Below are 17,406 nucleotides of genomic sequence, written 5' to 3'. Positions count from 1 at the left end.
AATAACACTTATACGTAAGACTACTTCAATAAATGCACAATTAATATGAAATTATTAGGCAACAAGGTATACAACAATTATAAATTATGTAGGAAGCAGATAGGGGGCAAGTAACAAATAAGTGTAGAATCAGGGAGGAGATAGACAATTTAATATACGAAATGCTAATTGTCAAGTAGCAATTATGGCACAAAAATCAATTAAACAGGTAGCAATTAAGGCATGAAATCAAAGCATAATAGTAGGCAATGAAAATAATAGAATCAATTAATTCATGAAATGAGGCAATTAGCGGATATGTAGAAACATGAAAACAAGCAATTTGACGACGCATAGACACTCGTCACCTCGCTTATACGTCGTTACACATGAAATTCACATAACACATAGTTCAAGGGTTCTATTCCCTCAAGTCAAGGTTAACCACGACACTTACCTTGCTTCGCAATTCAAGTGATCACTCGACCACAATTTTTCCTTTCGAATTAGTCTCCAACCTAATCAAACCTATCAATTTATTGGCCAACAATTCAATTGGAGCTTTAGAAACTATTCACAGTTCGAAAGAGACTTAATTTAAGTTATTTTCGGAAAAGTCAATCGAAAGTCAACGTGGGACCCACTTTTCGGAATCCGACAAAAATTCACGAAATTCGAACACTCGTTCCGATATGAGTTCAACAATACAAAAATTATCGAATTCTAACATCGGATCGCCTTTTAAATCTTCATTTTCATTTTTGGAAGATTTTACAAAGACCCCCAATTTTCTTCCGTTCAATTCACTAATTAATGATGTAAATAAGTATGAAGTCAAGGAATATAACTAATTTCGGATAAAGAATACTTACCCAACTCAAACTCGTAAAAAATCCCTCTCAAATCACCAAAAACTGAGGTCTAAAACTATAAAAATGAACAAAAGTATCGGACTTCGAACTTATACATTATGTCCAGGCAAGTCGCATGTGTGAAATGCGATTTGTCTCATTATTTCCAGGCAAAAATTTGCAGTACCAGCCTTCAGTAAATTGATAATAACTTTCTGTACAGATGTCCAGTTGATTAATGGTTTACCTTTCTGGAAACTAGATTCAAACGGTTACAATTTTCATGTTTTGATCATCTCCAAATCCCGTCTAGATTACTATATATAAGTTTTCAAAGTCAGCCCTGTGCAGCAGAAATTTCTCACGATGCACACTGCCATCCAAAATAACTGTAGTACCAGTATTCAGTAAATCGATCATAACTTTCTGTATAAATGTCCAAATGATGAATAGTTTACATTTTTCTGGAAACTAGACTCAAAGAGCTACAACTTTCATTTACGGATCATCTCCAAATTCCTTACAGGTTACGAGATATAAGCTTCCAAAATCAGTCATGTGCAACAAATATTTCTCGCGATGCACATTGTTGTAGCAAAAAACCTAGCAATTAAAAATGGCCTAGAAATGGTCTGAAACTCGTCCGAAACTCATCCGAGCCACTCGGGACCCCGTCCAATTATACCAACCAGACCCGTAACTTAACGCGGACCAACTAGAGGTATCAAATCACGTCAAACAACGTCGAAACTATAAATCACAACTCGATTCAGATTTATGAGTTTATGAAATTTTCAATTCTATAACTCGCGCCGAAACATGTCAATTCAATCCAGAATCACCTCAAATTTTGTAGGTAAGTCCCAAATGATATAACGGAGCTATTTCAATTCTTAGAATCTCAGTCCAAGTCTGATATCGACAAAGCCAAATATATTGTCAAACTTTGGAAATTTTTAACCTTTAAGTTTCTAGATTTCGTCAAATGGTGATAATTCGAGCTAGAGACTTCCGAATTTGATTCCGGGCATGCGCCCAAGTCCCAAATCACAATACGGATCCACCGAAATCATCAAAATATTGATCCGGGTTCGTCTGCTCAAAACGTTGACCGAAGTCAACTTTAAAGCACAATTTCACATTTTAATTAATTTTTCACATACAAAAATTCCGGAAAAAATATACGGGCTGCACACGCAAATCAAGAAATTCTGAATGATGCTATTCGAGATCTCAGAACACATAATTGAATGTTAAATTTAAAGATGACCTATCGGGTCATCACTGATTAATTTTATGGTCTTCTTTTTGGTATTACAATCGTCTTCATGTATTTTTTATTATTATTTATTAGTCATTTACAGATCCATTTACTCGTAAGTTGTACAATGAGCTATTGAATATGCGATCATATTACATTTTTAATCATCATTAGTGGGTAATTTTGACTTAAAATTGTGTACCAAAAATGTGATTAAGTCATAACTTTCAATGAGTTAACCAATGATGAAACTTGATTAGAGTGACATATTCTGCTAAATAAAATCAATCTCATTATAGGCAAAAATTATACACCCTATATCCCCAAAACGCTCGTCACTTATTGGGATAATTTAATCAATTTCACAGCTAAAATCACATTTGTTTATTCAATTCAAAAAGATAAGATTTTGATTTACAAGTACTATGTAAAAATGTACTAAAAATTGCATTTCCTCACATATTAAGTTGACAAAGTAATACGTTTAGGAAATTACAACCAAAGATCACTTATTTACTAATCTAAGTGGAAAAACTATACAGTATAGCCGCTTTATAAAATAATAGCCGATATATATATATATATATATATATATATATATATATATAGCAGTGTATATTTTTGTATATTTGGCTAATGAATGTAATTATTTTTGACGGACCGGCCAAATGTGTAACTTGGCTATAAAAATAGAAGAATTAACCTAAATAGCTGCCCACCTAACGACTTAAACTAAAAATAGCCGGTTGAGGTATAATATATACATAATTTATGTATTATATGTGTATAATTATGTATAATCAATGTATAAACTATATATATGACTACAAAAGTAAATAATGAATATGACCGACTATTTGTGTAAAGATTAATTATTGATCCCAAGCCCAAATTTTATGTAACGGGCCGGAGGAAAAACAAACAAATTGAGCCCAAATTCATCCATTTTCTTGCGAAAGAATTCTTTGCCAAAATCTCCTCTCTACAGTCTTCTCTTCCCCCATCTCATTACCGCAGCGATCTCCTCGCTTTTCTCATGTCCAAATCAAACCTGTATGTTTCTATTTCTCTTCATATATTCCCCTATATTTTTATGTATAATTAGACCAAGACTTTTATTCTTTTTTTGGGGCAATCATGTTAATGGATTAAGAACAAATATTAGTGAATTTTGATTTATAATGCTTTGTTTGCTTCTATTTATCTAATTAGACCAAAACCCTTTTTCCCTTTTTACAGTGATATTTAATCGGTTAAACTCAAAATTTAATATATTTGCTCAACTGTGATATTATTGCTCCTTGTGATTTTTGCAAGTTTATATGTGTTCTTTTTTTTTTGGACAACCGTGATGTCCGGCTCAACTTGCGCGCACGGTAACTTTGTCCACCAAGACTTGAACAAATGAGAATAAATCATGCTTTTGTCTCTTTTGGGATTTGAACCTGGAATTTTATGGTTATTTTTTTTCAATGTTATAATTGCTCAAATTTGTGATGGGTATATTAAGTTTGCTTTAAGAAGTAAGAATCAGCTATCTGAAAATCTAGATGGGCTTAGTTCAAATGGCAAAGGTTGAAGGAATTGAGACAGGTCATAGGTTCGACCCTATGTGAACTAAGCATGTTATTTAAGTGGGGAAGGGTAGAGGGGAGGGTCCATTATATTCGAGTTTCGAAGGCTGTTGTTGGTCCTAAGAGTTGGCCCCAGACAGATTTCTTGGCAAGCCAAAAAAAGAAATATGGGCTTACCCCTTGCTCCTTTGCTAGTACGGGGGAATTTGGATGTCTACCATACCTGGTCTTTCACTCCAATTTTTGAAAATCTTGATGACTAATTAACTTTTGTGCTCCCACGGCCTCTAATATGGACCCCTCATTGTTGTTCTTGCTTTTTCTGATTACCTATGGTTTCCTGCTGTGTTCATTATTCACCATATGTTTCTCCTCTGAGGCTTTGGTCTATCAGTAAGAGCGCAACGTGTGATGTGTGGGTTAGGTTCACGCCGTGCCATATACCAAAGCCTGGTATTTAAGTTAGTAGAGAAGATAGAAAGGCGGGCCAATCAGCCACCGAATTTCAAATTGTGTGCCATTAGCCCTCGAGGATTTCTCGATTATAAAAAACAAAAAATATTCACCATAACATCCGTAACTCTGTTTGCATCTAGGTGCCCATGATATTCCAAGGAATGACCCAACTACGTTTAATAGTTGTATGTCATAACTCATAAACTCCTTTCATTCTATCTTATGTGAGATTAATTCCTTAAATTGCAAACATGTTTGCATTTTGGTCATTTGATGGTTGTTATATATTCACTTCATTATTTTTTTTGGCAATTCATTTACTCATCTAATTGTTGTTTGTGTTTATTATTGTTCTTTTTTCATGCACGATATATAACTGCTCAGACATTATGTACTTTAAGCTTTAAGTTCTAGTAAACCTTGGCACTTTTGAGTTAAAGAGAGTACAAAATTAGAGTAAATACTCTAATCAACCCAAATACCCTCGAGAATATATGCTCGCAAGATCGCTCCAAAAAAGGGTTCACACAAGTATTTCTCGACACTCAACTCTCTTACAAAATACTCTCAATTACTAAAGGAGGAGAAGAAACAAGAAATGAAGACTCAAGTCTTATTGGTGTATTTAAAATGAACAAATTGTCTTTCCTTTTATAGGCAAAAAAGCTTTGGCCTCTTGGTTGTAAAAGAAAATATACAATTTGTGCAAATGATATCTGTGAGCACCTAATTTTTGCCTACATAGGAAATGACTCCTAAAAAATAATCCAAAAATAATTTTAATTATTTTTTTTAATGAATTTTAGAAGTTTTTCTTTATTTATTTTGTATTTATTCGCATTGTTTATGCATGTTAGAAATATCGTAAATCATAAAAATCATAAAAATATTCAAATCCTAATTTCATAGCATTTTAGATTTTAAATTGCATTTTAGGATTTAATTATATTATTTAAATATCTAAAAATCAAAAAATACATTCTTAGGTTAGTTAATTAGTCGTAGTAGTCCATCATTAGGTAAAATAGACAAATAGGCTAGTCATATAAAAAATGGGTTTTAAATAGATTTTTGAGTCTAACGTGGCTAATTTCGCAAAATCTAATATATACTATATTAAAAAGCACGAAGGTCCTTAGCGAAATGTCGTTCGCATTTTTTACCCTTTAAAAATATATTTCATACTAAACAAAATAGTCATTTGATTATTTTTCTAATATTTAGGACTTCAAAATCAACTAATATTCTGCTTCTTAAATCTTTCCTTATTTGGATCATGTAAAAATTTCTAATATTCAGGACTTTAAATTTAATATAAATTTTATTTTTATATAATATTTTTCCTTATTTGACCAACTTTTATATCCTTATGTGTGGACTTGATTTCTTTTTTGGAGTTTAATACGTGGAACTTAAAATTTTCCATGTTTTTAGATTCTTTCCCCAGATATTACCGATAATAGAATACCTACCAATCATTGGAAATCAGCAATGCATGTTCTTTTTCGTTTTGACTTTTTGAGAGTTAATTTTGATTCAAAGTATACATTTTTAGAAGTTTAAACTAACATGATAATATTAATTTAAAAAATAAATCGAGCTACAACCATATTATGTAAAATTATAACTACAATTGTTATTTTAATATTTTGATAAACTAATATATTTCGAACTTTAAAATAACTACAAAGTTTTAATTTTTTTACAAGAAGAGGTCCACTTAACTTACATATAATCTTAATGAACTTTGAAAAAAAACTTATGTAATTAGGTTACAAAGAACAAATTCCATCACCATGCTTAAAAAGACATATAACTATAAAAAAAAAAAGGTTTTAATATTAGACTCAAACCGGAGAAAAGAAAAAAAGAAACAATGAAAAATTCAAAGCACATTTTTAAACTTTAAGTCTCTTTTGTTATAAAAGTAGCTTAACTTTATTTTTTAACATATAATATTTATTTTAAAATCTTGATTTAAAATTAGATTTTATCATTCTATTCTCCAGAAAAATGAAAAACGAATTGATTGATGTAATAATTCGCATAAAATTTTTATACTCCATTTTATATCTACTAAAAGAGTGTGCACTCTCTTTTATCTAATAAAAAATATTTTTTTGGTATAATAATATTATAAATGTAGAGTTTTTAAAGAGATGTTAGATGGTATACAATAACATAATATATTTATATTTTAAATAATAAAATATCTATTAATCACAAAATATTATACAACTAATTCAATTAAATTCATCATACTCGCATGTTCAAAAGATATTAAATTCACAATTATAGTGTCAATTTAATATTAATTATTATGATTTAAATTATTTTTTGATTTATCAATTGTTATTTTCAACAATTTCTTCTACTTGTATATATTTATACTGTTTAAGGTGATGCACACGTGCAACGCACGTACATTAAAGGAATTTTTACACACCTATATATTATTAGAAACTTTATTACCCTCTCTACTCAAGTTTCAATTTAATTACATTCTATATACAAATTTACTAATTATATACACTTTAGGAATTAAATGAGTATCCCTTTATATTAGGAATCAATTATTTCCCATTTTTATTCTCTATCCCTCATGCGCTCGCTCTCTCTCTCTCTCTCTCTCTCTCTCTCTCTCTCTCTCTCTCTCTCTCTCTCTCTCTCTCTCTCTCTCTCTCTCTCTCTCTCTCATGCGCTCTCTTGCTCTCTACGTCTCTCTCTATCTCTCAATCCCTAATTCCAGTAATGTAGAGCAAAGGAAAAGAGAGCACAATTCCACCATTGACAGCCATTAAAAAGCTTTGAAACTTTGAATTCGAATTTGAGTTTTCAAAAAATATTATTTGTTTGAATTTGGTATTGTTACAAACAATTGAGAATTATTTCTACGTCTCTCTCTATCTCTCAATCCCTAATTCCAGTAATGTAAAGCAAATGAAAAGATAGCAGCAATTCCACCACTGACAGCCATTAAAAAGCTTTGAAGCTTTGAATTCGAATTTGGATTTTCAAAAATCATTATTTGTTTGGATTGGGTGTTGTTGCAAATAATTGATAATATGGTTTGGAGTTTATATCTCAATTTTGAGGGTGTTTTGGTGAAGATTATACTTGATTTTCGCTGAATTTCAGATTGAAACTCGAATAAGAAGAAGTAGAAGACATGACATACATTATACTTACGAAATTGTAGTAAAATTGTAGAAAAATTATATTCTGTTGTTTATATATATTCTGTTGTTTATATATATATATATATATTATTTAACTATTGTATGAAAGTTGAACAATATTGTATAAAAATTGTATTTAAGTTGTATGATATTGTAGTTGTATATAACTTAGTAAAAATAATGTATGACAATTATAGATAAGTTGTATAATATATATAATTAGTTGTATAAAATTTAGTTTTACGATGTATAAATTAGATACAAAATATACAAAAGACATATTGTATAAAAATTATATTTACGTGGTATGATATTGTAGTTATATATAAATGGGTAGAAATAATGTATGAAAATTGTAGATAAGTTGTATAATATATATAATTAGTTGCATGAAATTTATTTTTACTATGTATAAATCAGATACAAAATATACAAAGGACATATTGTATAAAATTTGTATAAAAATTGTATTTAAGTGGTATGATATTGTAATTGTATATAACTGGCCAGAAGGCGGAGATCACCATCACAAGGAGGGAGAGGAGAAGAAGACGGAGAAAAAGGAAAGAAGTACAAAAAGGAGAAGAAGCACGATGGGCATGACATCAACATCAGTGACAATGATAGCGATTAGATCTAATCCTCGATCACTAAATAAAGATCCTTTCTAATTAGCCTTTCTCCAATGTATTTCCAACTGCTTTATGATATAGATCATCTATCTTCCTTACCACTTAGCAGTTGCTTGTATGTTTTACATTCGGTGGAATTTAATTAATGTTTGAATCGCTTGCTGTATATCTTCTTCGATTTTTCTTTTACTTTTTGCTCGTTTTTGCAATTAAGAAAGTCACGATCAAGGTGTTTCCGTCGGCAAGAGGAGGGCATATGGATTACTAGACAAATCTGTTCATGGATCCCAAGGGTTCAAAGCAGCCGCAGGAGAGATCCCGTATCAATATTCTGGAGAGAAGAAAAAGAAGAGGAAAAAAAAGGCTTTAACTAAATTCCTTGATTGAAGGTACTAATAATGAATTAGGAGTCTTTTAAGGTGAAATGTATATATTTTGTAAATAAAACTTATGTAGGTAGGGTAAATATCAAAATATGGACATTTTTCATAATAAGATTTCAAATAGTGTATAAGAATGAGAAAATCCCTACATTATAACTAGTAAATAAAATAAGGGGCTATGGCTTCACATCTCCGAACTGGGCCAAAACCAGCCCAATTACTCCACAAGCCCGCCCCAAATTCCTCCCAAATACCCGGTCCAACAGCCATTCCTCCCAGGCCATCAAACGACGTGGTTTAACATCAAACCTACGTCGTTTCGTCCCCAACACAATCACTTTGCAATTTCAGGTTGTAAGTTTCGGCGAGTTCAAAACTTCGGAGTTCTCTGTTCTTATCAAAAATTGCTGAAAGCTAAAAAGTGATTATTGTTTCCGCTATTGTCGAGTGTGGCTCGTTTGGTCGCTGTTTCTGTTGCTGGATTTCACCTTCTATTTCAGACCTTTGTTGGTTGTCTTCAGTTTATTTTCGGCTGTTTAGGTATGTATACATTTACCCGAAATCCTCTTTTGAATATGAATGAATATTTGGATTGTTGACCCTATGAATATGTTCAATTTTCTGGATTCCTTGTGTTCAATCTCCAGATCTGTCAGCTTGTTTTTATCTGTTGATAATTTTTATTTAAAAAAAAAAATGGAATTAGTCATTAATTAGTTTGGCTTTACTGCTGCTGTTTTGTTCTAAACTCAGCATGTTAGTGGCTAAATATCATCATGTTTGGCATCTGCACTGTTAATTGAGCACTTAGTAAATTCACAAGAGTTTTGAATTGGGTTGTTTGTTACTGAAATGTTCACTCACTGAAGATAAAAGTATGAATGTTGAGATCAAGCATAAACTGATATGAATCATTTGTTTAAGACTTGTTGGCTGCAATTCGTATGAACACTCCTTAATGCCGGAGTTTAGAGAGAATGAAAATATTTGCTTGTTATCTTTATATATTAATTCGTTTCTCTCCAGATATGGTTTTAACAATGCTTTGGTTTATATTGTTTTCTTTAGTTAAAAATGCTTGTTTTGGTTGGTCCGTTGACTTGTTCTTGGGATAGTTTTCCTTAACTGTTTCATTATTCTTTTGGTATCTTTATTTTATTTGAAAGTACTTTAACGAATGTTTGAGATGGTGAGTTTGCCTATTTACGTTGATGGATTTCTTTTAACTCATGAGTTATATTAATATTAGTGATTGGAGTTTAGACTTTAGTAAAGAAAGAGCTTTAGGAAGTAACTGACTTAGATTCCTTAGGAGACCTATCCTTCACAAATGCTGTAGTATATTGGGATTTATCAAATCAGTCTTAATACATCAAATTCCACCCAAGCTTAAACTCCATAATTCTTGAACTTCGACATCAGCATCTCATCAATCATAATCCATACAGTTGAGCCTCGATTTAGTTTAGAACAATAATCACTTATGAACATCGTAGCTTGCTTTAGGCGCAATTAATAATAAAACATCGTGACTATGGGTACGGTTTCCGTGGCATAGTCATGATACATAATCCCAATTCGAGTGCGCGTTTCACGCGACTCGACTATAACTTCAAATAATAATAAAAATCAACATGTTGTAAATCGCGTGTGCGTTTTACGTGGCGTGATTTGCAATATATACAAAAACAACGAGTGCGCGACATCACGACTTGTTCAAATAAATCCCATAAATACTAAAAGCGGTTAATTATCTAATTAAAAGCGGTTAGGAAGTTAAAAATGCACAATAGGTTTTACATATGTATTAAATCAGATAATTAGGCCAATTATTAATAGTTGAGCGACCGTGCTACAACCACGGAACTCGGGAGTGCCTCACACCTTTTCCCGAGTTAACAAAATTCCTTACCCGGTCTTCTGTGTTCGCGGACCAAAAATAGAGTCAATTTCCTCGATTTGGGATTTAAAAAAAATCGTTGACTTGGGACACCATAATAATTATCCCAAGTGGCGACTCTGAATAAATAAATAATCTCATTTCGAATAATGTCACTTTAATTGAAAAAACTCCCTATCCCCTCGGGAAAAAGGAGGTGTGACAATATCCACGACACAATGCAATATTTTTGGGTCCCAAAAAATATTGCCAACAAAGTCTACTTTGTAAATAGGCTTATGCTTATGTGAGATGGATTCCACTAGCCAAAATATTGGCCATAATTACAATTCTCCACCTTGGCCTAATTTTGGTTGATATAGTCAAAATTCAATTTTACAATCTCATGGTTCAATGACAAATACCAAGAGAAGAGCATCTGCTTTCATTTCAAGAAGTTTCTCCGAATAGGTGCTTATTGTCAAAGCCTCAGAGATTGCACCTGTCACGACCCAAATCTCCCTTCGTAGGATGTCGTGATGGCACCTAATCTTAGGCTCTGTTTTAAAAGGCGTTTCTGGGGCGAGGCGTACCAAAAACGCCCCGGGGCGATGGTGTGGGGCGAAAGTCTCAAGAGGCGTACGCCTCACAATTTGGGGCGTACGCCCGGGCGTTCGGGGCGTATTTTTTTAGTAAGGAGTAAGCCCCAGAGACTTTCAAATTAAAACAAAATTTGTTGAATTAGTCCTTCATATAATACCCAAATTCTCAAAAGTCAGTTTGGTAATTACTCAAAAGGTTTAAAAAGGAACTCAAAAGTATTAAATTTAAAAGTAAAGACCTTTTTTTTTGATTTAAGCTCTAATTCATGGTTTTTCCAATTATTTATCTTGTCCGCTAGTCTGCTAATATCTCCCAAAAGTAACGAATATTTAATTTTTTTTACAAATAGAAAGAGAACTACATTTTTCTTCATAGCAGCAAATTCAAAGTTCAAATTGCAGGTTAATCCTCCTTTTTGTTCCTCCATATAGAAAACTTTATTCTTTTAGACTCAAATTACGTGTGCTTGTAAGTAACGTATAATAGATTGCTTTGATTAGTTTTTTGTGGGGATGGAGCACACATATATATAGTTTTCTTCAATTTTTATGCAATTTTACCTGTTTATAACTATTAACCGTCATTATATTATTTTATAAAATATTAAAAATTAAATACCAATGGAGCTTACGCCCGCTGAGGCATATATAAAACGCCCCGCCTTATGCCCACGCCTTTTAAAACACTGACTCTTAGGGACTAGGTAAGCCTAACGTTTACCGAAATAATAACAATACTAAATAACGACTGACAAATGCGAAGTATAAATCTCTATACAATACTTACAATCCCAAAACCCGGTAGTACAAGTCATAAGCTCTACTGAGTTACTAGAAAGCCTACAAATACAATTGTTTGAAGTAGAGGTAACACAGTGCAAGTACAATATCAGAAGGCGACTCCGAAGCCTGCGAATGCAGCAACAGGTTTACCTTGAGTCTCTACAGCAAGATCCGTACTGCTAGCGAGCGGTCGACCGACTCCACATTACATGGCTCTGCACAAAAATGTGCAGAAATATAGTATGAGTACACCACAGTCGGTACCCAGTAAGTATCAAGACTAACCTCGGTGGAGTAGTGACGTACAATCAAGACACTCACTAATCAAATAACAGGTGCAATATAGCATACAAAAAATTAATAGAAAACAAATAGCAGTGGTAGCAACAAAAATCAACTAGTGATGTAAACAACAAGGCAACAAGAACACCATAATTATTAGAGTAAGAAACACAAGTACAACCAATTAAACAAGTCCTTCAAATATAAATCTTTCACATTTAATTCTTTCGAACAAATACCCTCCAAGTATATTTCTTCAAATAAGTATCTTTCGAATATAAAACTCTTTCAAATAAATATCTCATATCATAATCATAAAATACGGTTCTTAGCCCCTTTCATATCCGCACGATTAATTTATTTTCAATAAAGTAAGGTTACAATTTTAAACCAAGTAAGAATTCAACAAAGAAATGAGTTTATTTTAGAAATAGTTTGAGCGAAGAAAATGACATTTCAATTTAAATAAAACATCAGATAAACTACTGATTTGGATGTAAAACTTATCAAATTAAATATAATAGTATTTTTTTTTATTTAAATCAAATCAATCATCAAGAACAAGTACAAACCAGAAATACAAATCCTCAAAAGTCTCGTACGAAAAAGCCAAAGCCAACACAACACTACAAGCAATACAAAACACTTAATATTAAGTCAAATAATATATCACGGAGAACACATGAATTTACATATTACGAAAAAAAAAAAAATAACCAAAGGCAAGTGCAATCATAGAGAAATATCAACAAAAAGGGCACTCCCGAGATACTGCCTCGTAGTCCTAAATCATAAATATCAACAACAACAATGCCTCTGGGCCATCATAATTCAATTCCCGACATAACCCACCTTGTCTCGCGCACATGCGCAATAATAAAGTAAATGTCCGCCTTATCTCGCCGCACGCGCATAATAATATTCCCATCTTGTCTCGCCACATGCGCAAACCCACATATATAGCCCGCCTTGTCACGCCGCATGTGCATATATCAATAGTAATAATAGCACGGCAGAAACCTCGTGCAAAACTCAACTTGAACAGCGCGTCCCCAGAAAAATACCCAAAGGTACCTCTCAACAATATCACGCGTCATTATCACAACATCTCATAAATTGCACCTCAAGTGCTCAATTATCACAATATATCACAAATTTCACATCAAGTACTGAAATATCACAACTTGCCACAGAAATCAACAATACATTAATTTCCACAATAAGGAGTCCATGGCTTGACCATAATGTGCACAAATCTTAACAAAAATGCCCGGGAGTGAACAACTCAACAAAATAATATTTCACAATTTAAAACTTTACCTTAATATGATTTACGGCCTTTATAACTCAATACTAATTTCCTCAACATGAACTGGAAAATAATTCATCAAGTAACAACGCCTTCTTTAATCCAAAATTTTGGCAATTAGATTAATGCCTCCTTTAAAAATTATTTAATAAATTATTTGCAAGTGAATAATCCATAATGAAATTATCTCCAAGAAATATCAACTCAACAAAAACACATGATTCACATAAAAATCAAGGTGGCAATCACACTAAATTATCATATAAAAACAAATTCAACAAACAAGGATTTACTATATTCCAACAATTTTCCAATTTAATACATAAGGGTGCCTACGAATTTCAACCAATGTAATTTGCGCATATAAACCAAGTACGTACTCGTCACCTCGCGTACATGGTTTTCAATTACACAATTTGCACATAAGACTCAGTGCCTAAGGAGTATTTCCCCCACTCAACGTTAGGTAAGATACTTACCTCGAACCGTGAAATTATTTACTCCGTTGTGCCTTTGCCTCGCGAATTGGCCTCCGAAATCCTCGTATCTAGTCACAATTAATTCGATTCAGTCAATACAAATTATTGGAATTAATTCCATAAGAAAATACAATTTTCTAACAAAATCCGAAATTTAACCCAAAAATCTCCCGTGGGGCCCATGGCCCCGAATCCGACGAAACTCACAAAATCCGACAACCCATTCAATTACGAGTCCAACCATACTAGTTTCACTCAAATCCGACTCCGAATCGACATCGAAATCTCAAAAATTCGTTTTATCAAATTTCTACAATCTTCTCCAAATTTTCATCTCAGAACACTAATTAAATGATGAAAACAATGATATATTTGTGTATATTGACCAAATCCGAGTTAGAATCACTTACCCCGATATTTTTCCTTTGAAAATTTCTCAAAAATCGCCTCTCCCCGAGCTCCAATTTGTCAAAAATGGAAAATGGGACGAAGTCCCTTTTTATAACTTAAAGTTTCTGTCCAGGCGCTGCCCTCGATTTCCTGCCTCGATTTCCAGCCTGAATTCTTTTTGGCCACTCTTGTTATTCGAGTTTAACTTTGAGTGGATCGTGAGATGGTTGACATTCTCCCTAGTCTCTGTACATAAGAAGCACCTAGGAATGTATTAGTTTCCTTTGCCTCAGTTTTTCCTCTTTGGTTCCCATGCCTCCGTCCAAACAAAAAGTTGACCTCCCTAGCTCTTTTCATGTTTCCTGTCACCACTGAAAAACATCCACCCGAAGGAAAAATAACCTTAAGTTTGCATTTCTGTTTGCCATTTTCCTGAGATCCATCTGTGCATTTAGTTGCACTGTATGTTCACTTTTGTTGTCAGATTGTTTTTATTCTGCTTACAACTCTGACCTCCCATTTCAGTTTAGAACATATTTGTTTTGGGTTATGATTTCTTGTTGTTGACATTCTTTCCTATATCCCGTTTTATCTACTGTGAAGTGGAGCTGAAGAGTCTCCTTGTCGGATTACTATATTATTTCTAAATGAATCAATTAGATTTCCCTGTTTCTTTTTTCAGTGGCCTATCATATTTACTTTTGCATGTGCTTGGTCTTTCTTATTAGTAATATGTTTTTGGATATATATTTTAAAGATTTTGTTGTCTAGCGTTTGTTTAAGACTGTTTATACATACATATACAACCACATGAATCAATCCTGCAATCTGGTGACACTGGGTTTGAACAATCCTGCACTTATATTGATTGGTTAGTTACTCTCTTCGTAATGAAAACTTAACATAAGAAAAGAAGAGTAAGTGTTCCAGAAGTACGTCATGCTGAATCTGTATGATTTACTGCTGCATTTGTTTTAACATTATGTTGCCTTTTGCCTTTATTGAGATGCAAATTTTCTCATATTGCCTCAAGTTGTCAATTTATATGACTAATGAATTGATTTATTTTACTTGTGAAGAGTTGCTGTCGTCATGGGTGAATCATTCACTATACAGATCAGCAGCAATTTAGTCAAACAACTTGCTGATGATGGTGAAAAACTGAAGAAAAGAACAAGGAAGCCAAAAACAAAGATACAAAGAGAGAACAAAACAGCGCATGCTAATGTGCATCAGAAGCCAATCTCTAGTGATCCTGACGCAGTGAAGGGGCCTGCTGCTACAGGATGGCCTGTTCAGCCTCCTTTGTTCATGCCAGTCCCGCCTCAACCTCAACCTGCAATCGCAGAATTAGAAGCTATTCGATCTGTCCTCAAAGAGAGTGAGAAGGTTTTGGAGAAGTTGCAGAAACAGGAGGAAAATATGTTGCAAGAAGTGACACAGAAGGCGAAGGATCTACATGATAAGGAGTTCAAGCTTCCGAATCAAAAGCCTATCCCCTGCTTGGATGAGAGAGATGCTTGTGTGAAATGCTACAAGGAACACGAAAAGGATCCCCTAAATTGTGCTAATGTGGTTCAAAATTTTGCAGAATGTGCTCGCAGAGTTAAGAAGCAAGTCGGCTTGGTGGATAAGTAGATTTAACTCACAAATGATATTTTATAAGTTGGTTGCCAGTTCAGGGCCACTCCCAACTTCACTTGGTGGAAATAAGAAAAAGAACACTAAATTGTTTTAACCATGTAGACTTGAAGAAGCTTATGGTTGTTGCTTTTTGTCCTCTTTCATGGCTTCTAAATTGTGGATGCAATGATTTTGTGGCACTTGCCAAAATGAAATTTTCCAAAACAGGTATTGCTGGTGGTTTGACCGGAGAAAACCATAAATATGGTAAATGATGGACTTGTTACTTTCTTTCTTTATCCTAAAATCTTTGTTTTATTTTCTCTTAGGGTTCTGGTCTAGTGGCATGAGCGTTATCCGTGGTGTGCGTTAAGCACATGTTACGGGTTGACTAGTATTTTAGTGGAGAAGGGTAGAGGTGCGTGATTATTTACCGAATTTTGAACCTTGTGCTTCTAGCCCTGGCGAACTTTTCAGTTTTATTGAGTGTGAAAAAAAGGGATCTTTAGATAAGTAGCTGGTTGAAATCACTATTTACTTTTCTTGTCCAGTTTATATTTGATTACATATTATTTATTATACATGGTTATACATATATTATTCATGAATTACTCGGTTATTTTTAATTTAAGCGATTGGGTGTGCATCTACTTATTTTTATATATCAGCAAAAATATTTCATTGATAATTATAATTTAAAAGCTTTAACTTTAACATTTTGAAAGATTTTTATACAATATCTATTGTAAAATATCACTCACCATTTACTTTTAAGTGATTTAATAGTTTGAAAATATTATACAATATTTAAGAACAAATTTCAAAGTTCTTAATACATATAAATATCTATGAATCGAGATTAATTAAATAAAGATGTTTAGAAGAAACTTTGTATTGTAAAATTTGACTATATTAATAAATTTTAATAGTTGAGACGAACACTAAATGTCTTTATTTACCTACACTAACTTCAAATCCTAGACCTAATTTATGTAGGATCTGCACCGAAAATGAGATTCTCTAAAAAAATATGTCCAAAGTAAAATAATATCATCCAACACAAAGAAATTATCTCCAAAATTGTTGCCCCAAGTAAAATATTTTTCTAAACAGAATGTTTTCCACTCCTGTTACATCATAGGAAAACGCACTTAGGTGAAGCATTGAGCTCATATTTTTCCTAGTTGGCATCTACTCTTTTACCACCAAGGGATATTGTAGGATGAATGGAATCGATTAATTCTAAACCAGAGGTCTCGAGTTTTAGTCATGAATATGGTTGTCCAACGGGACGGGACGGGACAAAATTAACGGGACAGAACAGGACAGGACGATATTTAGCCGGGACGGGACGACACGGGACGGGACAAACGGGACGAAACGGTAAGCCCATCCCGTCCCGCTAACAAACGGGACGAGACGGGACGGAACGGGACGGGACAGACGGTAGGCCCATCCCGTCCCGCTAACAAACGGGATGGGACGGGACGGGACGGATTCGCGGGCCTTAAGTGCCGTTTAAAAAAAAAATTATTTAAACATTGAGTTTGGGAACGTCTATTCTTTTGACAATGACTAAGTTTTTAAAATTTGCAACAACTAGTTTTTTCACTTATTTAATAAACTTAAAAATTAAACGAAAATTAGGAAACTAAGTAAAAAATTATAAAATATTAAAACAAAAGACTTGTAATGAAATATTCTAGTAATTATAAATTTATAATAGAGTTAAAATTTATTTATT

At 33.1% G+C, this 17,406-nt stretch overlaps 1 protein-coding gene across 1 annotated transcript; it reads left to right on the top strand.

The window, feature by feature from the left end:
- The first annotated feature begins 8,669 nt into the window (after positions 1-8,669).
- On the top strand, positions 8,670-15,945 carry LOC107793837 (uncharacterized). Its single transcript, XM_016616281.2, has 2 exons — positions 8,670-8,855; positions 15,119-15,945. The coding sequence occupies exon 2, from the start codon at positions 15,132-15,134 to the stop codon at positions 15,675-15,677; it is 546 nt and encodes a 181-aa protein (XP_016471767.2). The 5' UTR covers positions 8,670-8,855; positions 15,119-15,131; the 3' UTR covers positions 15,678-15,945.
- The last annotated feature ends 1,461 nt before the right edge of the window (positions 15,946-17,406 follow it).

The sequence above is a fragment of the Nicotiana tabacum genome, chromosome 9, assembly GCF_000715075.1.
Source record: "Nicotiana tabacum cultivar K326 chromosome 9, ASM71507v2, whole genome shotgun sequence".
In the NCBI taxonomy this organism is placed as follows: domain Eukaryota; kingdom Viridiplantae; phylum Streptophyta; class Magnoliopsida; order Solanales; family Solanaceae; genus Nicotiana; species Nicotiana tabacum.
Note: the sequence above shows the minus strand (reverse complement) of the source record. Positions and strands in the feature narration are given on the sequence as shown.